We start from the raw sequence: 26862 nt of genomic DNA, 5'->3' as shown, positions 1-26862 counted from the left end.
GAGCTAGGTGGACCATTGGTCTGACTCAGCGTAAGGCAGCCTTCCTGTGTCACACCAGAATAAATCTGTTAGTCTTTAAGGGACCACAAGACACTGTGGGTTTTGCTGCAAAAGGCTCAACAGAGCTATTGCTTGAGAAACCAAGCCAACCAGGAAATATTTAACAGTGTTAACTAAAGCGCAGAATTGAAGGGCAGAAGTGAATTTCGGGGCAGGTTGCTGATGCGGCCCTCCAAATTTTCTCCGTTTGGCCCCACAAGGATCCCAACAATAATATGCCCCTCACAGCTCCCAGGACACCCTTAGGGAACTCAGCGCTCAGGGCAAAAGCCTGAGCTTCAAAGAGAAGGTGCAAAAGATTTTTCGCTCCCGCCTTCAGCCTCCTTCACATTCTAGCAATTCCTTACATGCCTCGGTGGGCTGGCTCATTGTTGTTTTAATTTATTTGTTTTGTTTTAAGCAAACACCATCTGTACATTTACTGGTTTGTGGCTTTACCTTTCATTGGAGTTTATTTATCTAAAGGAGCAGAGATTTATAAAGAGAGAGAAAAAGGGGGGGGGGGTCGTCCAAGAATTGCAAAACCGCTCCAACAACCTGGGGCGGAAAGGGGTCTTGGAGACGTCACAGCTGCTAGCCATTCGCTGCCTTCCACCAACCAGCTTTTTGCTACAGACTTGCAGGACCTTTCCCCTAACCTTCCACTTGCATCCAGGAAGAGGAAAAGGAAGATATTTTGTTGTTGTTGTTTAGTCGTTTACTCATGTCCAACTCTTCGTGACCCCATGGACCAGAGCATGCCAGGCACTCCTGTCTTCCACTGCCCCCCGCAATTTGGTCAAACTCCTGCTGGTAGCTTCGAGAACACTGTCCCACCATCTCGTCCTCTGTCGCCCCCTTCTCCTTGTGCCCTCCATCTTTCCCAACATCAGGGTCTTTTGCAGGGAGTCTTCTCTTCTCATGAGGTGGCCAAAGTATTGGAGCCTCTGCTTCAGGATCTGTCCTTCCAGTGAGCACTCAGGGCTGATTTCCTTCAGAATGGAGAGGTTTGATCTTCTTGCAGTCCATGGGACTCTCAAGAGTCTCCTCCAGCACCATAATTCAGAAGCAAATTCTTTGGCGATCAGCCTTCTTTACGGTCCAGCTCTCACTTCCATACATCACTACTGGGAAACCCATAGCTTTTACTATACGGACCTTTGTTGGCAAGGTGATGTAGGGACATAAGAAGCTGCCTCATATTGAGTAAGCCCATAGGGCCTATCTACATTGGTATTGTCTACACTGACTGGCAGGGTCTCTCCAGGGTTTCAGGAAAGGAGTGTTTCCCAGCCCTACCGGGAAATGCTGCCTGGAACTGATCCTGGGACTTTCTGCATGCAGGTGCTCTCCCACTGAGCAACGGCTCTTCCCCATGAAGATAAAACAGGTTTCCAGTCCTCATGGTTCTGAATTAAGGGCAGACGGAACAGGAACAAAGCAGGTGGCCCATCACGGAACTTTGGGCCATTTCCCGGCACCTGGAATAAAACGTGGCAAGGGCCCTGTCCAACACAGCCCTGCCAGGTCTGCACAAGTCTTGCCCGTATTCTGGGGAAGGAGAAATACAAGACTCCCGCCGGATGCAAAGCAGGGACCAGCAAGCATATCCTCCCATCAGATTGGCGCGAGCCCCGTCTTCTTCTAAAGAAGCTCCTTGCCATTCCACATGCAGAGTCCGGCCCTCTCTTGACGCTCAAGCGCATGGAGGTGCCGCGGGGAGGAAAGGAAATAAAAGCAAAATATGGAACAACACGGCAGGACGCCGCTTTGAGCCGCCCGGCAGCTTTCAGAGCAGATTAGCTGCGAACTGAATCGGAAAGGGAGAAATTGTTCTTTGCCGCCGCAGAAACCCAGCCGCACGCCGGCACACACTCCTCAAGCAGGGATCTCGCCATGCAGACGCCCTCGGAAGACACAGCAGAGCATGTTGGAAGAGCATCGGTTGACAGGAATCTCTCTCCACTCCCAACCTCAGCTTGGATCGAGGGAAGCTAGCAGTCCGCAGACCGACACAGAGCTCTTCCGCAGCCCTGGCGTCTGGGGAACAGGACAGATCCTTGGAGAAACTGCACGTAGAGTCTCTCTTCACTTGCGATTCCCAGTTACTGGAATGCATTGACATAGAATAAGATCATAGATCATAGGATTCCAAAGTTGGAAGGGACCTTGAGGGTCATCTAGTCCAACGCCCTGCAAAACAGGAATCTTTTGCCCGATGTGGGGCTTGAACCCATGAACCTGAGATTAAGAGCCTCATGCTCAACCAACTGAGCTAATCCCAAATCCCAGATTCTGCCTCTGAGAGCAGCCATTGTGGCGAGGAGTCACCAATAGTTTTCTTCTCCGTGAATCTTTCCCTCTTTTAAAGCTCTCCAAGTTGCCTGTAGGAAATGCTCCATCAGGACCTGAGCACAGGAGCCCTCTCTCCTCGCCTGTGTTTTTCAGCAACTAGGATGCAGATGTGTTGCTGCCTCTAACTATGGAAGCAGAACATAGCCATCCCGGCTGGTAGCCATTAATAGTCAGTTCTCCCTGATCTGTCTAATATCCACTTTTAAGTTGGACACCACTGTCTCCTGTGGGAGTGAGTTCCACAGTCTTACTATACGCTGTGGGGAAGAAGGGCTCTCTTCTGCCTGTCGTAAACATCCTGATGAATTTTTGCGTGAAAAACATAATGAATGAATGACATTTGGGTTTGAAGGCTGAAGATAATGTTGGTTCTTAGAAAGTAGCCTGGCTAGGTATTATACTGGACAGAAGTTCTTTAGTTTCTTAAATTAATCCCGCCCCCTTTATTCCCTTTTCCCTCGTTTAATCATTTTTCTATTTGTCTCTACCTCTCTCTCTCTTTCCCCCTTCTTTTTTCTCTCCCTCTTCCTTTCCTCTGGACCTGTGTTTTTATCTAGACGAATGTTTTAGTTTCGGATTTCTAATTTCTAATGAAATTTATTCAAAATAAACAAATCTCCCAATGCTGCGGATTGAACCTTCTGCAATCAAAGCATGCGTCTTAGACCTGCGCTACCACAGCTCTGCCGCGCACGCCTGCACCCATCGCTAAAGCCTGTGGATTACCGGCTTACCCACTTTCAACACCTGAAAATTAGGCAATTTCCCCGCACGTCTTCTTTTGTCCTCTGGGGTTCACGCCCAGCATCACACGCCACTGATTTCCCCATTTTTAAGCTCTGGCAGAAATTTCGCTTCAAAAGCGAGACTGTGGAATCCAAACACCTTTCAGGGGCAGCTCATTTTCAGAATCTCATCATCCTTCAACCCAAAAGCACCCCGCCCCCTTCAATGTCAGGGTGGAAGAGAAAAATATATCCCTCCTGTTTGGAAAAATAAAATTTGGGATGCTCCACATCGACCTCAAACGTGCTCAGGTCACTTCTGAGTCGTGCCAGTGCGAAAGGAGACCCAAGTCCCTGTTTCAAACCCGGTTTTGTTCCTTCCACATGAATCAACTCACAGCCAGAAAAGAGATTTCTGGTGGAGAACGACAAACCCTCAAAATTCCACACACCACTCAATTCCTCCCAATTCCAAAACACGTTTCTGACATATTTGCTACTCAGTGACTGACAGGGACCATTTGAAGCACTTTGTTCCTCAGCGAACTACTTACCGCACAACGGGATCAATGTTTAATCAATGCGGCCCCTAGACTTTTCTATTTGGCCCTTCGAACCCTCCTCTGATTCGCTCACTGCCTCTCCTTCGCAGCCTCACTGCATGTTTTTGCCGGGCTGGAAAATCTCCTTGAACTCTGATTTTGCCTTTTGTTAGCCTGCAAGGAGTATTGGGACAGGAGGTTTGAGTGTAAAAACTAGCCAAGTGGACAAAAAATTGTTACTCTGCCCCCCTTTCCCTCCGGCCCTGCCGACCACGGGCATGTGGACCCCAGGAACTTGCCCAGAAGCGAATGCGGCCCTTGGCCTTCAGAAAGCTTCACCTCACAAGAAGGCCCTGCTATAAAAAGCATCAGTTAGCTAAGAGTTTGGGATCAGTAGGCCCATTTTCAAAGATGGCTGGGCTGCAAGCAGACTGGGCCAGGTGTAATGCACCTGTTTCACATTTGTAGACCAACATACGGCCTGGGATACAGGATGTGGGCTCCTGAGAATCTGAGCTTCTATTTGCAAAGAAAAAGGCAAGGGCCTAGGCCTCATGGTGCAGCGAGGAGTGCCGCCAATGCTTCATAGACTGCGAAGCCAGGGAAGCGACTTGAATAAACTCTGCAGTGGATTATGCAATCTAAAGAAAGGTGTGATAATTCTCAGTCCGACACAGCCGCTCCCTTTTCAGCCCAAACTCAACTGCATCAAATCCGCTCATGTCTTTCGGATCAGCCAAACTAGAGATTCACAAACAAACAAGCAGGGGATTTTTTGAGCAGGAACTCAGGCGAACTAAGTTCCCTTACCTTTTAATTTTTTCTTTTTTGTCTGGAACGGATACATACCCAATGCCTGAGCCAAAAATCCACCTGTATCTGTAATCAATAAAGCTGTGGCCATTTTTGATCCACACCATTGTCTGTTTGAGTTTATTAATCACATTTTACACTTAGCCACTGCACTGGTGGGGAGGGGGTGTGTGGCAGCACTGTGACTGAGCCCGCAATAAATAAACAAACTTCGTGATGAGTTCCCCCACCTATTTTTCCAGGGGGGAAAAGCACTGCAAACAAGGGGTCGTTTTTACCTAAAATATTGTTTTGGTACCACCTTGAGTGATGCAAGTTTCATAAATTGAAGCGTCTCATTAGATCTAGCAGCCTTGCAGAGAAATCTGTTGGATTTTCATCGCCTGCCTGCAAAGCATTCCTGAGTCAGTCATCAGGATAGAGAAATGAAGGGAATTCATTCCTGTAACGCTTCTTGGCTGCCCGGAAGCAGCAAACTCCCTTGCCACCCAGGGAAGAGTGAAAATCCAAGCCCAGGTGTGACCAGGACTTGGGAACATCCTTCCCACTGCAGATGTGAATCACTCCCTTCTGGTTTAGGTACTTTTCGTCACATACAGTTTTCTCACCGCTGACCCTAAATGCCAGGGAATCTGTGACCTTCCAAATATTGCTGGAGTACAACACCCATCATCCATGACCGCTGGACATGCTGGCTGGGGCTGATGGGAACTGGAGTCCGATGCGACATGGAATGCCACAGGTTCCCCATCACTTGCTATTTACATCAAAAGCCAGCAGAGAAATATGGCCCACTAGCTGTAACTCCTCCTTACACTCCACAAACCCAATATTTACGGGGGGTTTGTCCCAAGCCAGGGTACACATGCAACTTAGAAAACCGCTTTGTGCATCTTGACTTACTCCACAGTCTATGTATTCACCTTACAGATGATGTTGCCGTCATTTGCACAGATCTGCAAGTATGCTGGGCTCTCAAGTCAGGGCGCTTGCAAACTCTGTGGCTGCCTTAAGGATGCAATCGTAGGAAGACTTGGAGCTGCTTTTACAGGGCCAAACCAGCTCAGGATTGTCCACCAGTGGTGTACAAACTTTTTTCAAAGAGGGCCAGATTTGATGACGTGAAGGGCCGTGAGGGCTGGCCAAAGGGCCAACCAAAGTTCCTTTTTAAAGATTGAAGTTGCTAAGCTTTTTTATGATTTTACACCAAAGTTGTTGAGCTTTGTCATTACCGTGGGTTGAAGTAGCTTCAGGTTAAGCATTTTCGGGAACGCGTTACTTCCGGGTTTTGCCGCTCGCGCATGCGCAAACGCTCAAAATGACGCATGCGCGGAAGCAGAGAGTCATGGGTTGCGCTCCGGAACGGATCCCGTTCGCATCCAGAGGTACCACTGTATTTTACCCCAGGAAATAAACTGCCACAGGGGCCGGATTAAACTGACCGGCAGGCCAGATTAGGCCCCCAAAACGGACTTTGGACATGCCTGATACACTGACCAGCAACAGCCGTCCAGGGTTTCAGATGGGAGACCTAGCTGGAGATCCCGGGAATTGAAGCAGACACCTTCTGCAAACCACTGAGCTACAACGCCTCACCTAAAAAGAAAGCCAAGGATCTAGTCCTCATGGTTCAAAATTAAAGGCTGGTTTAATGAGAAAGAAAGCTGCCTTATATGGGCCTAGGTCTGCCATGCAGTCGTGGCCTTTCCAGTCGAATAAAGGGAGAGAGGAGTAACGTCAGAAAACCAGTTGCGATTCCCCTGCCTGCCCCTTCCTTTTGCACCACTGAGGGGGCTACAAATGAGATCAACATAGATCCAGGTGTCACTATTGGTATGCAAAGCCCTTGACCGCTTGGGACCAGTTTACTTGCTGGATCGTCCCCATATATACCCATTCACTGCTGGGATCTGTGTAACTGGCCCATTTACAATTACCACGTTGCCCTACACTTCGGAACTCCCCGCACATTGAAATTAGACAGGCTTCTTCATTGTACGTTTTTGGCCCCTGCTGAAATCTTTTGTTTCTTGGTCAACTCAGTTTAGCACGGCATTTTGCTACACGGTTTCAGTTAAATGTTTTAAAATCGGTGATGTATATTGTGGTGCATGCTCTAGTTATCTCCAGCTTGGACTACTGCAACGTGCTCTACGTGGGGCTACCTTTGAAGGTGACCCGGAAATTACAATGAATCCAGAATGCGGCAGCTAGACTGGTGACTGGGAGCGGCTGCCAAGACCATATAAGACCGGTCCTGAAAGACCTACACTGGCTCTCAGTACGTTTCTGAGCACAATTCAAAGTGTTGGTGCTGGCCTTGAAAGCCCTAAATGGTCTTGGCCCAGTAGACCTGAAGGAGCGTCTCCACCGCCATCGTTCAGCCCAGACACTGAGGTCCAGCTCCGAGGGCCTTCTGGCAGTTCCCTCACTGCGAGAAGCAAAGTTACAGGAAACCAGGCAGAGGGCCTTCTCGGTTGTGGCACCCGCCCTGTGGAACGCCCTCCCAGCAGATGTCAAAGCAATAAACAACTGTTTTACTTTTAAAAGACAACTGAAGGCGGCCCTGTTTAGGGACGTTTTTAAATGTCTGATGCTGTGTTGTTTTTAATATTCGGTTGGAAGCCGCCCAGAGTGGCCGGGGAATAAATTATTATTATTATTATTAATTTCTCTTGTAACTCTTGAATTTTTTATATTATTTGGCATTATTAATAAATATTTTAGACGCTGCTGTAAACCTAAGAGGTCTTTTGTTCTAGCAAGCAAGGAACAATCCTTTCGCCACTTTAAACTGTGCCTTACAAAGCAAAGTTCCTCAATCCAAAAGCAATGCCACCTGGTGCCCTCCAGACCTTTTGGACCACAACTCCCATCAGCCCCCAGGGGATCAGCTGGGGATCATGGGAGTGGCAGTCCAAAAGGCTTAGGAGGTCAGCGCCCAGGTTGGGGGCGGCAGCTTTGCAGTGGATTTTACTTCCAGATTAAGGACCGCCAGTTCCTGCTGGTGCAATTCCACCATGAATGGGAATTTTCTTTTAAATGCACATAATCACCCCCCCAAAAAAGGTGATTTTTAAAATCAGAATCAAAAGCTGGTCCAGATTACCCAGGTAGAAAATAGCTAGCTGCTGTAATGTCACCCAAAGGCCTTGCATCAAAGCGAAGGCCTAGGTGTTCTTTTTAAAGGGGTGAGTGGAGAATTGGAATGAATTACATGCGTTTTTTAAAGGTTTTTTAAAAAATGAAATATTTTCCTTCCATCTGCGGAACAAAATTATCTGTGTGGTGTGTTGTATAGGTTTTATTTTATTTTATTTTAACCAAGTCTTCCCCCACCCCACCCCGCCTACAATACGGAGAAAGACAGTCCATATACAACCCAATAAATATTCTTTCAGAGGACTCTCTGGAAATTATTGCAAAATGAAAAGATGTCCTGCTCTCGCTGCAGGGCAGGGCAGGGGTACCAAAATCCCGTTTTCTGAATCTGATGTGGAGCATCCCCAACAGAACAGGAGAGAACTGACGAGTAGATCCCACACGCCCAAAATAAGACACGTAACGAATTGAAAAATGGGTTGGGCGGTTTACGCCAGCTCCTTGCAACAGCCAAACATCCTTACCCGTTTCACTAAAACCGGAATTAAAAAATGGAATTTAATCTGGGTTAACACAGCTGGAATCGGAAGAGAGGATTTCGGGGACGGGGGAACCTTCAGCAAATTATTTAAAGGCAAAATATCTGGTTAGAGGAGGAAATTTGGGGTGGGGGATTTTTTTTAAGGGTCTCTTTGCAAACCAAATACCAAGGCTAAGATTTGGGGGTCCCTGAATCACAGCAGGTTCCACACAGTGATTTACAACCCATTCACGCAGCACAGAAAACCCCATTTATTTCTTTCAACTACACCCAAGTTACTACATCCATTTGCCTGGTAGTAAACCCCACTGAACTCATGGGGCTTTACTTCCGAGTAGATGTAATTAATAGCTACCTTTTGACCCTTTCTGTGCCTCTTCTCCAAAAGGTGATGTCTAAGGTAAGGTCACCACAAGATACAGGAAAAACAAAGCCAGTTTAAAACGAGCCGCAAAACAAATAAGAAAACTTAAAATTCCTGCTAAAATAAAAATATTTGTGCCAAACCTCGTAAGTTCAACAGGTAAAGAGACACATAGATAGGATTGCAGTATTTCTGGGCTTTGATTTTTGGATTCTTCACCCACCGCCTATGGATTCCTTTTACGGCAGCAACCCCGCCCCAGCCTCGCATCTACTCGAGAGTAAACCGCGTTCAAAGCAACAGGATTTGTTTCCGAAGTAAACGCGCGCTTACAGGACGAGGCTGCAAAAAATTATGTTGCAAAGTGGCGGGTTAGGAGGGGGGGCGGACTAGTTTGGGTAGAAAAGTAAGGCCCGTTACGCGCTCCCTTTTCAGCCTACGCTGCGCTTACTTCGGAGCAAAGCTCCTCCCAACTCCACGGGGCTTACTTCGGAGTGAACCCGCACAGGCAGCATTGTGCGACGGAAAAAAGCGTTTTAGCGGAGTTCCCTCTGCCTAGGAAATATCGGGACGGTGATTCTCGGCGCCCAGAGGCCACGAACGGTGGTCCCCCAAGCCGGCCTCTCCAAACACCGCTTTTTGGAGAGGGGCGCACGGATGTGCGCTTGGGAAGGAGGGTCCGGGCCATCATGGACGCTTCCCAGAAAGAGAGAGAGGGGGGGAGGGAGAAAGAGACGTGGCCTCCTGCCACCCACCCACCCCCCTCTCTGCCCCAACACGCGTGTCTCCCGCTTCCCACGTTCCCCGCCGACCCGCGCTGCGCTCACCTTCCGGCGCTTGTCGGCAAAGGGGAGCGCCAGCCACGGCATGGCCCGCGTGGCTTCCTGCCAGCGCTGCTGATCCTGCTCGGCCGACACGAAGACGATCTCCAGGCGCTGTTGCCGCTGCTGCTCCGGCGCCGCTCCGGCTCCGGCTTCGCTCCGGGCCGGCTGGAAGCGCGCGTAAAAGGCGGCCAGGCTAGCGGCCAGCTGCGCGCCCGGCCCGGCTCCGGCTCCTGCCGCTCCAGCGGCGGCGGCGGCGGCTCCGGCTGCGCTGCTGCCGGCGCCGCAGTATCCGAAGTAGAGCCCCACGAGCGAGACGCCCCTCGCCGGCAGCGAGGCCACGGGCACCGCCGAGCCGTCGGGCGCCGCCAGCGCCTCGCCCAGCAGTTCGGCCAGCGGCGCCGCGGCGGCAGCAGCAGCGCACGGCGACGAAGACATCCCCGCCGAGCCCCACGCAGCTCCCGCCGCCGCCGCCAGCCAGCCAGCCGGCCGAGCCCAGCCACACCGAGCCAGGCAGCCGCCGCCGCCGCCAGCGGGCGCTCCCGGCCCGGCCCGCCTCGCCTTCCCCGCGTGGCGCTCGCCGGCCCGCGACCCGCCCCCGACGCCGCGCAGACGCCGCCCCCAGCAGCCCCGGGCTGCGCACCGGGGAGACCCGCTCCGTCTCCCTCTCCTCTCCTTTCTCCCGTTTCCCGCTGGCTGACCCGCTTTTCTGGGACCGGCGGCCCCGATCCTCGGTCGGCTCGGGAGTAAGCGCGCCCTGGTTGTAGCACGCGAGGCTGGCGCTCTCTCTTTTCCCCCCAAATTTTTTAATTGATTTGCACAACATTATAAACAAACAAGACACATAAAACAAACATAAATCATAACCTGATTAAAAATTACACCTATTAACATTATTAAGTGACTTCCTCGCTTCCCCTTGGTTGAATTTCATTGCATGTCCTTTTAACGGTTTTCCAAATCATAGTTCTTAAAATAATTTAACTTAAACATTAACAGCCTTAGATCTTCACATTATGAAATTAAACCTATGAATTCATCACTTAACTTAAATAAAATCCTAAGCCAATTAAGTATCTGCAAGCTGTTTTCAGTTAGTTTAATTTAACATGTTTAAGTAATCATTAAATTTGATCCACTCTTCCTGATACTCCTCCTCCTTCTGGTCACGGACTCTTCCGGTTAGGTCTGCTAGCTCCGAAAAATCCATCATCTTCATCTGCCATTCTTCTATTGTTGGTAATTCTTGGGTTTTCCACTTTTTAGCTATCAAAATACGAGCCGCAGTTGTGGCATAGCATACCAAAATAATTTTACATCTTTCTTGGGCAATTCCAAACCTGTTATTCCAAGAAGAAAGGCCTCTGGTTTCTATATAAATGTATATCTCAACATTTTTTTCAATTCGTTATATATCTTTCCCCAGAAGTCTTTCACCTTGGGGCAGGTCCACCACATATGATAAAACGTTCCTTTTCTTTACATTTCCAATTTCAATATAATGTAAAAATGAAACGCTCGCTCGCTCTCTTTGTGTATGTGTCTACTCGGGAGTAAATGGCAGGGTACTCCTTTGGGATTTTCTCTCCCGCCCCAGCTTGGCAGTGGGTTTGTTGGGCGCGATCCTCTCTCTTTCGCATGTTTGCACGTGTTGGGTGTACCCTGGGGGATGCTTCCCCACTTTCCTATAGTGTCTACGCGGGAGCAAATGGTGTGGTGGTTATGGGACTAAAACTCCCGGGAATAATAATAATAATAATAATAATAATAATTTATACCCCAGCCACTCTGGGCGGCTTCCTATCAAGTGTTAAAAACAATACAGCGTTAAATATTAAAAACTTCCCTGAGCAGGGCTGCCTTCAGATGTCTTTTAAAGATAGAATAACTACTTATTTCCTTCACATCTGAAGGGAGGGCATTCCACAGGGTGGGCACCACTACCGAGAAGGCCTTCTCGCAATGAGGGAACCACCAGAAGGCCCTCGGCGCTGGACCTCAGTGTCCAGGCTGAACGATGGGGGTGGAGACGCTCCTTCAGGTATACTGGACCGAGGCCGTTTAGGGCTTTCAAGGTCAGCACCAACACTCTGAATTGTGCTCGGAAACGTCCTGGGAGCCAAAGTAGGTCTTTCAAGACCGGTGTTATGTGGTTCCAGCGGCCGCTCCGAGTCCCCAGTCTAGCTGCCGCATTCTGGATTAGTTGCAGTTTCCGGGTCACCTTCAAAGGTAGCCCCACGTAGAGAGCGTTGCAGTAGTCCAAGCGGGAGATAACCAGAGCAAAGAGCCTTGGCAGAGGAGTTTTGCAGCTTTGCTTGCCGCTCACGTAAAGGCCGGAAAACGTTAAGGACTAGGAGCTTGGAACCGATTTGGAGAACAGTGTCAGGAAATAACCAGAGCATGCACCACTCTGGTGAGGCAGACCGCGGGCAGGGAGGGAAGGCGCACTTGATCTTCTCTCTCTCTCTCTCTGCTTGGTTTCTCGGGAGCAAATGGTCCAATGTTCCGTTGGATTTACTCCCGGGGAAAGCGTGCCATCGGATTGTTGCATGTCTCTCTGTTACATGTCTACTCGGGAACAGCTCAGGATTTACTCCCGAGGAAAGCACGCGCCGGGGATTGTAGCCCCCCCCCTTAGAGGCCGAGCCTCTTTTGCAGGTCTACTCGGAGGCAAGTCCTATTGTGGTCAAGGGGACTTCGTCTCAGGAAAGTGAGCATGGTAATATTTAGTTCAGGTTTTTGAAACTCACTTGTAAAAAATAAAAAGGGCCAGAATTTTGAAACAACTGAAAACCATTTGAAAATATTGTATGTATCCAAATGTCGATCTGTGTTAGGGCCAGAGGCCTGCCATTAATGGTGCTATAAAGCAAGGCCAGTTTTATGGTGTTGCTGCTTGACACAATAGTGCTCCTGAGCATGTACAGATTGCTTTCCCCCTCGCTTTCTCCGGACCTTTGTCAGAGGGAGGCCTCAGACCTGCAACATCTCAGAAGGTTTTATGGTGTGCCCTTGAGCATGTCCAAAGTGCATTATTTCTACAGCGCCACCGGCACGCGTGGTGTTTGACAAGAGCGTGCATCACACTTTTACAAAGGAGAAGATGGGAGGGGGACCTTTGACCCAAGGGCCACATTTCCTTCTGAGCAACTTTCTGGAGGCCGCAGGCAAAAGGGGGTGGAGCCCTGAACACATTTCCAGCTAGGCAGAAACATTTGGGGTGGAAACTGGGGTGTGGCTTTTGCGGGGTGACCCACAGGCCCAAAAGGGCTGCTTTGGGCTTCCGTTTTCATTCCCCAGTATCAGGGCTGCCTCTGGAAAGTTCTCTACCACCTGCTGCCAGGAGGCCTTTGAGATTACCCCATAAATACCCAGATAATCGCCACCCCGCCACCCCTGGGAAGATGCCTCACGCTTATTAAACTCCTTTGTCTTCCTCTGCCAAGGCCCCAGGAGCAGTTCAAAGGGGAACTTGCCTTCTGCATGCTCACTTTTTCTGGGTGTGTGTGCCTCCTTTAAAAAAAGCCAGTACTGCAGGCCCAAGCCGATGTGCTTTCTTCAAACCAGCATCAAAACTTCACCCAGAGTCCAACCTTTAAACATCCCCACAGTTCTTATAATTCGTCAGCAGAAACTGCGACAAAATGTTGCAGCGTGGAGTATTCCATCAGCCAGCCGCGCCCTTACACAGGGCACTCCATTCCACCCCCACGCAACATTCTGTGCCCACAGAGCATGCTCAGTCTGCGTTGACCTATTTTTCGGGGGCTCCCCACTTCAAAATTCCCCTCCTAAATACTTCACACACACACTGCACCTCTGCAAAACCTTCCCTCCTGCTGACGTCTCTCGCTTGTATCATTTTGGGTTCATAAGGACCCACATTTTAAGAGTGGGTGCAATATTATTCCTAACAGTAGCACAGTAAAACCCAGAGCTGGAGGGTTTTTACAGGGGAGGGGCCCCTAGAATCTATTTCCCTGCTGAATCACAGCTTGAGTTTGCAGTTGCCGGATAAATGCATCTCTGAGCATATGCAGAGCGCCCCAGCCTAACGTACCTTGTGGGGTTTTTGCAAGGATAAAGCAGGTGTAGGACTAGAGGGAATGGTTATGCAGCCTAGAACTCCTTGTAAGTGGCTGGGAGCCGGAATAAAACTTTAAATTATTATTAATGTGATATCCCTGGGAACTGCAACGCAATGTTGCAGCGCACTCATCATCCCTAAGAAGGGTTTCTGACCACTGACACCTCCATATGATTCAAGAAGAGTTGTTCCCTTTGTGTAGTTTGACATATATCAGGGGTCAGCAACCTTTTTCAGCAGGGGGCCGGTCCACTGTCCCTCAGACCTTGTGGGGGGCCAGACTATATTTTTTGGGGGGGAAATGAACGAATTCCTATGCCCCACAAATAACCCAGAGATGCATTTTAAATAAAAGGACACATTCTACTTATGTAAAAACATGCTGATTCCCAGACCGTCTGCCAGATCTAGAAGGCGATTGGGCCGGATCCGGCCCCCGGGCCTTAGTTTGCCTACCCATGGCATGTGAGTCCTTTTTGGGGAAAAGGCAGCAAGTTTCTGTATTCCATGTAGTCTTGTTCGCTTCCAAAGTGATGGGCGCTTAACCACCCAAATTTGCTCTTAGAAGTAATAATGGAACTAATTAATTCCACGGCTGACTGAGAAACCAGTGGCATGGGGCAGACTTTTCACACACATGAGGAGGGGCTTCAGGAGCAAACCCCAGCACCTCTCTGACTTGTGCAAAAGGGTCCCAAATTTGCTTTCAAAATCAAATTGCCAAAAAGATAAAAGGGGAGCGGTTAAATGGGGCTGAAGCGACACCTAGTGGCCACAGGAATAGTCGCAGCTCTATCCAGCAACTTTTATCCCTTTCATTAAATCTGTCATTCATATTTATCCAACTGGCCTTTATCTGGGTTTTACACCAGCTGTTTCTCAAATCCTCGGCATGCAAGGTTCTCTTTTTAAAGTAAAGTTCTCCCCGCCCTTCCCCCTGCAAGAAGGGAGGATTTTTAAAGCTTACTTGTAAGTTTGCTGACAGCTTTTCCCACTTGCGGCTTCGGTCAGTGGCATAGCTGTCAAGTGTCCCTTATTTGGCGGGACAGCCCCTTACCCCAGTGTCATGTCCTGCTGCTGTCCCTTATTGATGAGGCTTCGTTTGGCTGCTGGCTGGGCTTTCTGCCTTTGGCTCAGAGGGGCTCAGAAGTTGAACATACCTTTGTGCGGAAAATCCCTTATTTTGGCTGCTGATCCCTTATTTTCGAGGCTGCTGGTCCCTTATTTTCAAATCTGTAAGTTGACAGCTATGGTCAGCGGTAACTACTTTCACTTTTAAAACAGCAAAAAGGGATCGACCTCTGTTTTTAGAATCCCTTTCGTTCCAAATTTTTAGCTCAAATTGATCTCTTTTTCCTTTACTCACAATTCAAATTGAGCTGTGTCTGTGCTGTTATATTTTGAATCATTTTTTGATTTCCTATGCCTTGGTGGTTCCTTGCTGGGGAAGGGCCTTAATTCAAAAGGGGAACCATGAGGACTGGAATCTTGTTTTTATTTTCAAGCTTAGGGTTGTAGCTCAGCGACAGAGCATGTTGGCTGGGGCTGATGAGAGTTGGACAACATCTGAAGGTTTGAGGGTCCCTGTCTCCCCGCTCTATTTCTGCTACATACTAATAGCAAGGGACACGGGTGGCGCTGTGGGTTAAACCACAGAGCCTAGGACTTCAGAAGGTCGGCGGTTCGAATCCCCGTGACGGAGTGAGCTCCTGTTGCTCGGTCCCTGCTCCTGCCAACCTAGCAGTTTGAAAGCACACCAGTGCAAGTAGATCAATAGGTACTGCTCCGGCGGGAAGGTAAACGGCGTTTCCGTGCACTGCTCTGGTTTGCCAGAAGTGGCTTAGTCATGCTGGCCACAGGACCCGGAAGCTGCATGCCGGCTCCCTCGGCCAATAAAGCGAGATGAGCGCCGCAACCCCAGAGTCAGCCACGGCTGGACCTAATGGTCAGGGGTCCCTTTACCTTTACTAATAGCAAACTCTTTTAGACTGCAGCCAAAACGCTATCTGTGCCAGGAGCAGGGAAGGTTTGGCTCCTACAGGGTGTCACTAAACTATAACTCCCACCAGCACCGAGCCAACAAGGCTAATGGCCAAGGATGGTGGGAGTTGTAGCTCAGCAGCAACTGGAAGGCCAAAGAATCAGTACGCCGGGTCCATGCACCAGCGGGAGACATTTGCAGAAATGGAAAATACAATCTGCAGAATGTAAGGAAAAACAGCTGGATTAGGCCAATGGCCTGTCTAGTCCAGCATTCTGTTCTCACACTGGCCAGCCAGGGATACCAAGCAGGCAGGATCCGAGCACAAGGTGCTCCCCTGCTGTGGTTTCCAGCAACTAGTATTCAGAAGCATGGCTGCGGAGGGCAGAACAGAGCCATTCTGGCCAGTAGCCTTTTCTGCTATGAATTTATCTAACCCCCCTTTAGCAGAGACATCACCTTGCCAACAAAGGTCCGTATAGTTAAAGCCATGGTTTTCCCAGTAGTGATGTATGGAAGTGAGAGCTGGACCATAAAGAAGGCTGATCGCCGAAGAATGGATGCTTTTGAATTATGGTGCTGGAGGAGACTCTTGAGAGTCCCATGGACTGCAAGAAGATCAAACCTCTCCATTCTGAAGGAAATCAGCCCTGAGTGCTCACTGGAAGGACAGATCCTGAAGCTGAGGCTCCAAGACTTTGGCTATCTCATGAGAAGAGAAGACTCCCTGGAAAAGACCCTGATGCTGGGAAAGATGGAGGGCACAAGGAGAAGGGGACGACAGAGGACGAGATGGTTGGACAGTGTTCTCGAAGCTACCAGCATGAGTTTGACCAAGCTGCGGAAGGCAGTGGAAGACAGGAGTGCCTGGCGTGCTCTGGTCCAGGGGGTCACGAAGAGTCGGGCACGACTAAATGACTAAACAATCCTCCTTGAAAGCCATCCAGGCTGGTAGCCATAGCTGCTTCCCGTAGGAGCAAGCTGCATTCTTTAATCTGCCCTCAATCATCCAACAAAAATAACCCCAAGCAAGAGAGCGGAGCCTCAAAACCCCGCAATGGGGCCTGAGCACAGCCAGTTAGTGGCCAGGGCCTTCTCAGTGATGGCTCCGACCTGGTGGAATGCTCTGTCCCAGGAGACTAGGGCTCTTCAGGATTTAACCTCCTTCCGTCAGGCCTGTAAGACAGAGCTATTCCGCCTGGCCTTTAATTTGAATTCAGCCTGATCTTTTATTTCCCTTCTCTTCCCTCCCCCTCCCCTTTTATGAAGATTACCTGCTCTGAGACCCCATAGCTAATTCTCCCCTGGCCTCCTCGCTGGCCCAAGTAGGACCAACTCAGCCAGCTAGCCCTGAGGATTATCCAATGCTTATTTCCCCTAAATTGATTTTTGAATTTTATTGTTATTCATGTTTTTATACTGTATTTTATGCTGCTTTTATAATTTAAATTTGTTGTTAGCCGCCCTGAGCCCGGTTTTTGAACCAGGAAGGGTGGGGTATAAATAAAAAATTATTATTATTATTATTATTGGAGCACCAAGGGTCTTTTGGGGGAAAGGAAGGGAGTTTACGGCAGGCAGGCTAGCAGCCTGAACAGCCGGCAGCACTTTCTTACAGTTCCCACTTGTTATTTAGCAATGTCTGTTGGGGCGGAACAGGCCTGGGGAGCCTTTGTCCCCCTCCGGACGTTGCTGAACTACAACTCCCAACACCCTTGCTGCAGCGGAGGAGAGTTGTAGTTCAGCTCGGGCTGACGTTTCCCACACACCCAGGTCACAACATCTGCCCGCGTCATCGAAGAGGCACTTGACCTGGCACTCTGTTAAAACAACTCAGAAAACTCGGTTTATTCATAAAAACCCTGAACCATAACAAAATGCAGAATTACTGGAAAAAAGGGGGCTTTTTCGGCTAGAGGTTGCCAAAGGAAATTTAACGAGCTCTGAGCTCACGACGCATAAAACCGGCAGGGTCCACATCTCAAGATAATAAAGTCTGCGGCATGAACCAAGTCCTTGATCTCGCGCCTCGGGGTTCAACAACCGCAGGCTAGTTATTGAAATATTTAAAAAACGGGGTGTGGGGAGATACTCAAAAAAGATTTGAGCTGCAAGGGGGAAAGTCTGGTCGAAAATAAACTTCCAGGAAAAGAAGAACTGAGTAACAGTGACCCATCGCTTGAGCATCCTCATAGTGCTACCCGATTATCCTTTTCTTGAGTAGGCCAACTCTTCGCAACAAAAGCAGAGTGGCTCAGGCCAGCCCAGGAAATATTCCCCCATCCTTCAGGCCAAGGGCGACTGGCTAAATGGTTCTCTTTTGTGCGACACACACCTGGCTGAGCCCCAGGAAGGAAAGGGGTTCCTCCAGAATTGAAGAGAGTTCCCAGGTGTCTTCTGTCCTCGATGGGGTCCGCCTGCCGCCCCTCAGCGCCTTACCCGTTCTGCAACAGGAGGCGGATCAGGACGCCTGCGACCAAAACGGAGACGGCCAATGCCACAGCCAGCCCCCGGTGCAAAAGCAGCTGTTTCCCGGACAAGACTTCCACGCGGGACGAAGTGAGCTCTTCCGGGGGAATCAGCTGGTCTTGCGGTGGGTGCTCCATCACGTGGTCCATGCCAGCGAGAGCGTCTCCGTTGGGGACCTCCGTTTCCATCGTGAGGTAGGCTGTGGGGTAGAAAACCTCGCCGTTAGTTCAGGGGTGGGGCCTTTGCTGTAATCTGGAAAGGGGGAATGGGTTGCAAGCCGCATGCTGGCGGTGGGCAAGGCCGCAGTCGCAAAAAGGAGAGGGCTTCGCACCCCTTTTCTCTCTCCATCACTGCTCTGGTTATCTCCCGCTTGGACTACTGCAATGCCCTCTACGTGGGGCTACCTTTGAAGGTGACCCGGAAACTACAACTAATCCAGAATGCAGAAGCCAGACTGGTGACTGGGAGCAGCTGCCAAGACCACATAACACCGGTCCCGAAAGACCTGCATTGGCTCCCAGGACATTTCTGGGCACAATTCAAAGTGTTGGTGTTGACCTTGAAAGCCCTAAACGGCCCAGTAGACCTGAAGGAGCATCTCCACCCCCATTGTTCTGCCCGGACACTGAGGTCCAGCTCTGAGGGCCTTCTGGCGGTTCCCTCCCTGTGAGAAGTGAGGTTACAGGGAACCAGGCAGAGGGCCTTCTTGGTGATGCTTGCCGTGTGGAACGCCCTTCCGTCAGATGTCAAGGAAATAAACAACTATCTGACTTTTAGAAGACATCTGAAGGCAGCCCTGCTTAGGGAAGTTTTAAATGTTTGATCTTTTACTGTGTTTTGAATATCCTGTTGGAAGCCGCCCAGAGTGGCTGGGGAAACCCAGCCAGATGGGCGGGGAATGAATGCATAAATAAATAAATACTATTATTATTATTTCCCAATCTTACTCACCCCTTTCATTGCTGTATGTCATTGTCTGGTTGGGCGCAGAGATGTGGGGGAATGAGCTGGGGATCCTCCAAGGGAAGAAGGCTCAGAGCCCAAAGAGGGAGAAGAATGGGAGGAGGAGGTATTCAAACAGGGCTTAGTGAGCAGGAAGAGGCTGCGGCAGAGAGCAGTCCAGAAACAGAGGGAGAAGCAGAGGGGATCAAGAGGCAAAGTGGAGGCCAGGGTGAGCCATCTCTCGGCGATTCCTGAGCTGCAATTCCGGCATGGCCAGGGGGCTAGGCCGGATGACCCCCGGGGGCCCCATCCAACCCCACAATTCTAGGAACTTAACCCTTGGAAACCTGCCCCGGGCCACGTATCGCACAGGGAAGAGCAGTCACGGTGATCAAGCTGTCTTGCGAGGAACTGAGTTTTAAAAGCGAAACTTTAATAATAATAATTTTTATTTATACCCCGCCCTCCCCAGCCAAGGCCGGGCTCAGGGCGGCTAACAAGCAATAATAAAAACAAGTTGAATGATTACAACTTAAAAACAAGATTAAAATACAACATTAAAATATTAAAATGCAGCCTCATCACAGGAGGAGAAAGGAAAAAGAAAAAAGAAAGAGGGGGAGGGAGTCAAATTGGCTCCAAGCCAAAGGCCAGGCGGAACAACTCTGTCTTACAGGCCCTGCAGAAAGAAATCAGATCCCACAGGGCCCTGGTCTCATGAGACAGAGCGTTCCACCAGGCCGGAGCCAGTGTTGAAAAGGCCCTGGCTCTGGTTGAGGCTAATCTGACTTCCTTAGGGCCCAGGACCTCTAGGGTGTTGCTATTTATGGACCTTGAGGCTCTCCGTGGGGCATACCAGGAGAGGCGGTCCCGTAGGTACGAGGGTCCTAGGCCGTGAAGGGCTTTAAAGGTCAAAACCAGCACCTTAAATCTGACCCTGTACTCCACCGGGAGCCAGTGCAGCTGGAAAAGCACTGGGTGAATATGCTCCCATGGCAGAGACCCCGTGAGGAGCCTCACTGCAGCATTCTGCACCCGCTGGAGTTTCTGGGACAGCTTCAAGGGCAGCCCCGCGTAAAGCGAATTACAGTAGTCAAGCCTGGAGGTGACCATCGCATGGATCACTGTGGCCAGGGCGGGGCGGGAAAGGTAAGGGACCAACTGCTTGATGTGGCGAAGGTGGGAAAATGTTGCAGGCTCCGCTCTCCTCTGTGCCCCACCTGACGTTTATATAATCGGGGACAAGCGGGAAAAGGAATCACTCCCAGCCCCATTCATCTCCCCCCCCCAAAAAAAATATATATATCATACTCTCAACCCCATTCATTCCCACCCCCATTGAAAAATTACCTAAGGGCACCGGTTTATTAGCAGAAATGTCCTCAGAACTGCCGGTCTGTAGTCTGGCTGTCAGCCCTGCTCGGCTCTGAGCCTAGGAGATGAAAAATTTGGGATGCGGGGGGGGGGGGGGAGAGAGGAGAGATCTCCGGGTTAACACCCATAGCACACATTTCCCATGACGTCCCAATCAAGGCTCATTAAGTCACCCTTCGTTAGACGCCTGAATACTTTCACAATTGCACATCTCTCCGAAAAGTACAGTGGTACCTCAGGTTACATCCGCTTCAGGTTACAGACTCCACTAAGCCAGAAATAGTGCTTCAGGTTAAGAACTTTGCTTCAAGATGAGAACAGAAATCGTGCTCTGGCGGCGCGGCGGCAGCAGGAGGCCCCATTAGCTAAAGCGGTGCTTCAGGTTAAGAACAGTTTCAGGTTAAGAACGGACCTCCGGAACGAATTAAGTACTTAACCTGAGGTACCACTGTACTGGGTACCATCCAACTCTCATCTTACCTAGAGTAGACCCCTTGAAGTTAATGGGTGCGCCTAATTAAGGGCAGCTAATTTCAGTACGTCTCCTGCGAAGGCTGTCTCCCATTCTAGTCCTGCTGAAAACAGTCCCACTGGGAATAATGGGCACAGCTAGCTTAGAGGTCTCGATTTCCAACTTCTGAGCAAAGCTCGCCGCAACCCGTTGCCTCTCATTTGGAAGCCGGGAGCAGAATCCCAACATTTTAATTTGGATCGTCAGGTTTCTGGAGCTCCTCGTTTTCAGAACGGCACTTTTCCCACCTTGACAACACACCTTTGCCTTAAAACCACAAACTGGGGTGTGAAATTTCTGAAGGAAAGCAGAGCCCAAGAAACACACAAAAACCCTTTGCGTCTCTTTCAGGGAACTGAGGAAGGAAGAGCTCCTGTGAGGCCGAGAGGTCAGCACCCCCCATGGCAGAAGAGGATATTTGTCTTTTATGTGTTTTGCATCAATCCAGCAGGGGCCAAACGCTCTGGGCCGCTCTCAGACCACATGTTCTTTTTAATATTTTGTTTGGAGCTGCACAGAGTGGCTGGGGCAACCCAGTTAGATGGACAGCATTTAAACAATAAAATTACTATTGATGATGCTATTGTTGTTACAGTCAAACCTCGGATCCCGAACGCCTCTGTTTTGGAACGTTTCGGCTCCTGAACGCCGAAAACCCGGAAGTAAATGCTCCGGTTTACGAACATTTTTCGGAAGCCGAACGTCTGATGGGCTTCTGCTTGAAGCTCCTGCAGCCAATCGGAAGCTGCGCCTCGGTTGTCAAATGTTTTGGAAGCTGAACGTGCTTCCGGAACGGATTATGTTCAACAACCGGGGTTTGACTATGCAGTCATACCTCGGCTTACAGCTGCTTCAGGTTGAGTTTTTTCGGGTTACACACCCACCGAAACCAGGAAGTACCGAAACGGGTTACTTCGGGTTTCGGCGGTCGCGCATGCGCAGAAGCACTAAATCACGCTTTGCACAGAAGTGCCGAATCGCAACCCGTGCATGCGCAGACATGCCACTGTGGGTTGCAAATGTGCATCCCGCACGGATCACGTTCGCAACTCCTTATTATTATTCTGCTGCTCCGGACGATAGGACTCGAAGCAACGGATTCAAGTTGCGAGAAAGCAGATTCTCACTAAACATCAGGAAGGATGATCAGAGTCATTCAACAGAGGAACGGACAACCTTGGAAGCTGTCAGACGATCTCCTCTGGCTTTTAAGCAGAGGTTGGGTGGCCAGCCGTCAAGGATTCTTCCCCCGCGTTTCTTTGCAAGGGGTTGGGCTAGATGTCCTTTGGGGCTCCCTTTCCAGCTCTACCGCTCTATGATTCCATGAGGTGCCCCCTTTCCCCTCGGGGATGCTGGGACCCGCCCACTTATGGAAACCAAAGGAACCGGTGCTCTTCAGCCTCACCTCTTCCGAGGCCTTTTTCCAGTCGGCTCGCAGGACGAGGACCAGGAAAGAAGCAGCTTGGAGGGAGATACAGACGATCAGCCCCGTCCACAGGCCTAAAGAGAGAGAGAGAACAAGATCCCTCAGATGAACCATCTAGTAAAGGTAAAGGGACCCCTGACCATTAGGTCCAGTCGTGACCGACTCTGGGGTTGTGACGCTCATCTTGCTTTATTGGCCGAGGGAGCCGGCGTACAGCTTCCAGGTCATGTGGCCAGCATGACTAAGCTGCTTCTGGTGAACCAGAGCAGCGCACGGAAACACCGTTTACCTTCCCGCTGGAGCGGTACCTATTGCTCTACTTGCACTTCATGCTTTCGAACTGCTAGGTTGGCAGGAGCAGGGACCGAGCAACGGGAGCTCACCCCGTCACGGGGATTCGAACCGCCAACCTTCTGATCGGCAAGTCCTAGGGTCTGTGGTTTAACCCACAGCGCCACCCGTGTCCCTGAACCGTCCAGTAGGGTTAGAGTATTTATTTATTCTGTGTACAAGTCAGGCTTCCCAAACCCAGGGCACCCCAACAAAAGCAGAGTGGCAGATGAGGATGACGGACTTTGCAGAACTGGCGAAACTGACGGGAAGAATTCGGAACCAGCGAGACCAAGCATTCCAAAAGGACTGGAACAAATGTATATCATGTTTGAAAGACAATTGTAAGCAGTTCACATCATTATAGCAGGGCTATCTGAAGATTTGTAAGAGGAAATTGCTACCTATTCAGGTTGAGTAAATTAATATTTTAGGTAGTGATATGACAAGGATAGGAAACGAAGCGAAATGTAAAGATGGAAAGTTTCATTTTGTGAAGCAGGCATCCCCAGTTGGTTATTTTGCAGACTAGTTGCACTGCAGAAGGCCTGCTGGGGAGACCACACATTCACGAAATGCAAAAGTAATTTTTGCTAGGCATTAACAACAAAAACAAAAACCCCTTTTACACTAAATTACATTATATCAATAAGCATGACCCATCCACCATCCCATTCACCAGGGGACTGAGAGAGCTACATGCTGCTCTTTATATACAATACCTCATTGCTGACACAGCTTAATTAATACAACTTAACAGCACCTGCTGTACTGCTTCACAGCTGTAAAACTAGGTCATGTTATTTGCTCTGGCCTTTAAAGAGACACGCATCTTGTGAAACAATAATGAACCTTAATATTTAAAGAAACCATTCAACATCCCCAACCTGCAGCCCTCCAGATGTTTTGGCCTACAACTCCCATGATCCCTAGCTAACAGGACCAGTGGTCAGGGATGATGGGAACTGTAGTCCAAAACACCTGGAGGGCCGAAGGTTGGGGGTGCGTGTTGTAAACCATCAGATGGGAGGGAACGAAGTTGTCAGGCTCAGTTGAGCCAGAGATAAAATAAGAGGATCTGATGTTACATAATTATATGTAAAGCCAATAAAAATCATTTAAAAAACAAACCCGGTGCATCTCACCCCAGCGGTTTTTGGAACTACAACAAATGTTAAATCAGCAGTTCCCAAAGTGAGTGGTGCTCTGCCAGTCAGAGCAGGTAGTATTCGGTTGTCCAACTTGACTTGGCATAAGGCAGCATCCTAATACACAGCCACTGTGATCCACGCGACGGTCACCTCCAGACTGGATTATTGTAACTCGCTCTACGTGGGGCTGCCCTTGAGACTGACCCAGAAACTCTAGCGGGTGCAGAATGCCGCGGCGAGACTCCTTACGGGGTCTTCGCTACGAGATCACATTCACCCAGTGCTATACCAGCTGCACTGGCTCCCGGTGGAGTACAGGATCAGGTTTAAGGTGCTGGTTTTAACCTTTAAAGCCCTATACGGCCTAGGACCCTCGTACCTACGGGACCGCCTCTCCTGGTATGTCCCACAGAGAAACTTACGGTCTTCAAATAACATATTGGAGGTCCCAGGCCACAGGGAGGTTAGGCTGGCCTCAACCAGAGCCAGGGCTTTTTCGGCTGTGGCCCCGATCTGGTGGAACGCTCTGTCACAAGAGACTAGGGCCCTGCGGGACTTGACATCTTTCCACAGGGCCAGCAAGACAGAGCTGTTCCACCAGGCCTTTGGCCAGGGCACAGCCTGACTCCCTCCTCTGGTAATCGTCACAGAACTCTAGCCCAATGGTTGCCATTAATCTGATTTGAACTGCTTTTAGAATGAATTGATTTTAGAATGTTGTATCATGTTACTGTTGTTAGCAGCTCTGAGCCCGGCTTCGGCTGGGGAGGGCGGGTTATAAATAAAATTTTATTATTATTCATTATTATAATAAATACAAAGCTGTGAGGGAAACTTTGGCCCTCCAAATGCTGCTGAACTACAACTCCCATCATCTCTGGCCATTAGCCATGCTTGCTAGGGCTGATGGGAGTTGTAGTTCCGCAACATCCGGAGGAGCCACAGGTTCTCCCCACCTGGTCCGGCTGGATCTTGGAGACAGCTGAGCGAAGGGACCTAGTGGCAGGTCCCAAACAAAGGCTTTGCTCTCTTTTTTTCATTTGTTGAAAGCATTTATATCCTGCTCTTCAATCAGCATGGCTCCTGGTGTGAGTAAAGACACAGACGCATAGGCCCTGCCCACAGGCTTAGAATAAAAAAAAGACACGACACAAAAGGAAAACAGGATGAGGAGGGAAGAGGTGAACAAGCACACACAATCCTTGATGTCTCTTAGAAAAAAATGACCAGCAGGTATTAAATTAAATTTTTTTTTCTTTCTTTTTAAGCAGACATCAGCTGGCATTGGCCTACTGAGATACGTACCCATCACTCCAAGCTTGTACCTAAACATAAGTGTGATGCCAATGGGAAGCCCAATGGTGTAATAGCCGATGGCGTTGGCGATGGCACCAATCTTCTGCTTTCCAGCTCCTCTCAGTATTCCGCCGCAGGTGGCCTGGAGAGGGGATGAGAAGGAGAGTGGGCTAAAATTATACCAGTTCAGCAACAGTGTCAGCGTGGGAGAGTGTCAAGACCCTGGCCTACCTCAAAGGGTTGTTTTCCTTCCTTAAAAATAAATAAATATTAAAGTTTGAAAAAATACAGAGATTAATACCCAATATCTTTTTATCAAAGTTAAAAAAAAAACTAATCCAAATAAAACACAAACCAAAATGAAGAAAGGAGAAGGGGAGAAAGAAAGAAAGAACTTCCAATTCTTCGTTTGTCGGCTATACAGTATATAGAAAAATATTTAAAACATCCACTCCCAAGATAACACTCAATGGTTCTATAAACCAATGTTTAATTCAAACCCAGATATCAACAGTTCCATTTTCTTTTTCACAAAGAGTCTATAAGGGGTTTCCAGTCTTTCGTAAATATTAAAAAATATTTTTCTCTGATTAAACACGCCAACTTTGCCACCTCAGCTAAGTCCAATAATTTTAACAGGAAAGCTGCTTATATTAGGCAAGCTGAATCCATTTGCACAACCCCTCTCCGTTTACATTCCATCCGAAAATTATTTGTGAGCAATTTTTGCTTGCTGGGGCTGGGGCAGTGTTGGGAGAATACCCACAAGACAGGGAAAAAACTAGATCTCCAAACCCTGGAAAGGTTTATTTGGCAGCCGAAGATTGACTGGCCGAATGGCTTCAAAAATATGTTTATGAACATGAGGTCTAGCAGCTTGCTAAGTTTTAAACCTGAGAACAGGAAAAGGAAGAACCACATTCTGTGCTTGTGCTGCCCCCTAGTGGAACTACAGGGTTTGCAGCCACACAGAGCCCTGGGTACCAATTCATGCTGTACTGAACTCACCGCTATTGCATCCAGCAGGTGGAAAGGGGCGAAAATCATCATCACTTTGGCAACCAGGGCGATGATCTCTCTGTCGGGGAGGAAAGACAAGACTGAGAATGGGCAAGGAAAGAAGGTGGGCTTTTTTGTGGTAGAGGTTTTTAAAAAAAGCATTATTTCATTTTATAACGTATATAAAACAGAGATAACAATTAACAGAAAAAAATTAAAAGATGGAAAACAAAGCTACAAAATAGGCACGTAGGATGAGCCCAGTTTAAAACGGGTTAAAATAACCAAGTCCCAGTAAAGAATATCAGCATTATCAGATCATCAAGTATAGTTTTGCATTTGCCAGGCTTACAAAAGGGTTGCTTTGAAAAAGATGTCTCTGTTGTAATAAAAGAATGCCAAATCAAATAAATATGGGTTTGGAGGTTCTAGTCCCTGTCAAAATCTCAAATTTTGTGTAATTTTCTCCACCATAATTATGTATTATTGGTTGCTGTTTTGTCCTGCTTTTAATGCATTTTGTGTTTAAACTTCTTTGGCGACCACTTGTAGCTGAGTAAGATTGTCTTCCATAAACGTGGTCTTAACAGTGAGTCCGTAAGTGACTGTGGAGGCCAATTCTGGATCCACACATGCTTCCACAGTGGGGACATGGGTTTCCGGGCAGGAGCTGATCACAGTGTGGATTTGCCAAGCGTGCCTTCCTCTTAGCACGTTTCTCCCTTGCGTCCTGAGTTCGAGTGTCTTCAAAGCCCATGACGCCTTTGGCAAAGGCTGTTCTCCAACTGGAGCGCTCACAGGCCAGCGTTTCCCAGTTGTCGGTGTTTATACCACATTCTTTTGAGAGAGTCTTTAAACCTCTTTTGTTGACCACCAGCGTTACGCTTTCCATTTTTAAGTTTGGAATTTTTAAGTTCTCTCGTGGACCGCTGAGCTGTCCGGCGATTTGCCCAGGTCAATGCCTAAAGAATTTCCTGCTCCGGGTTTGAATGAC

General features: G+C 49.1%; 2 protein-coding genes across 2 annotated transcripts in view; both read right to left on the bottom strand.

Annotated features, from left to right (window-relative positions):
* Positions 1-10085, bottom strand: part of NXN (nucleoredoxin) — a 70067-nt gene extending 59982 nt beyond the window's left edge. Inside the window, exon 1 of the mRNA XM_053367861.1 lies at positions 9309-10085. Within this exon, the coding sequence (XP_053223836.1) occupies positions 9309-9740 (432 nt within the window). The 5' untranslated portion in view covers positions 9741-10085. The remainder of the gene's footprint in view (positions 1-9308) is intronic.
* A 7186-nt stretch (positions 10086-17271) lies between these two features.
* LOC128403185 (multidrug and toxin extrusion protein 2-like) overlaps positions 17272-26862 on the bottom strand; it is a 28844-nt gene continuing 19253 nt past the window's right edge. The window contains exons 13-17 of the mRNA XM_053367854.1: positions 25878-25947; positions 24879-25011; positions 22072-22166; positions 20132-20213; positions 17272-18038 (exon numbers count right to left, since the gene is read on the bottom strand). Of these exons, the coding sequence (XP_053223829.1) occupies positions 17806-18038; positions 20132-20213; positions 22072-22166; positions 24879-25011; positions 25878-25947 (613 nt within the window). The 3' untranslated portion in view covers positions 17272-17805. The remainder of the gene's footprint in view (positions 18039-20131; positions 20214-22071; positions 22167-24878; positions 25012-25877; positions 25948-26862) is intronic.

This window comes from Podarcis raffonei, chromosome 15, assembly GCF_027172205.1.
Source record: "Podarcis raffonei isolate rPodRaf1 chromosome 15, rPodRaf1.pri, whole genome shotgun sequence".
Lineage (NCBI taxonomy): Eukaryota > Metazoa > Chordata > Lepidosauria > Squamata > Lacertidae > Podarcis > Podarcis raffonei.
This window is presented reverse-complemented; position numbering and strand designations above follow the sequence as displayed.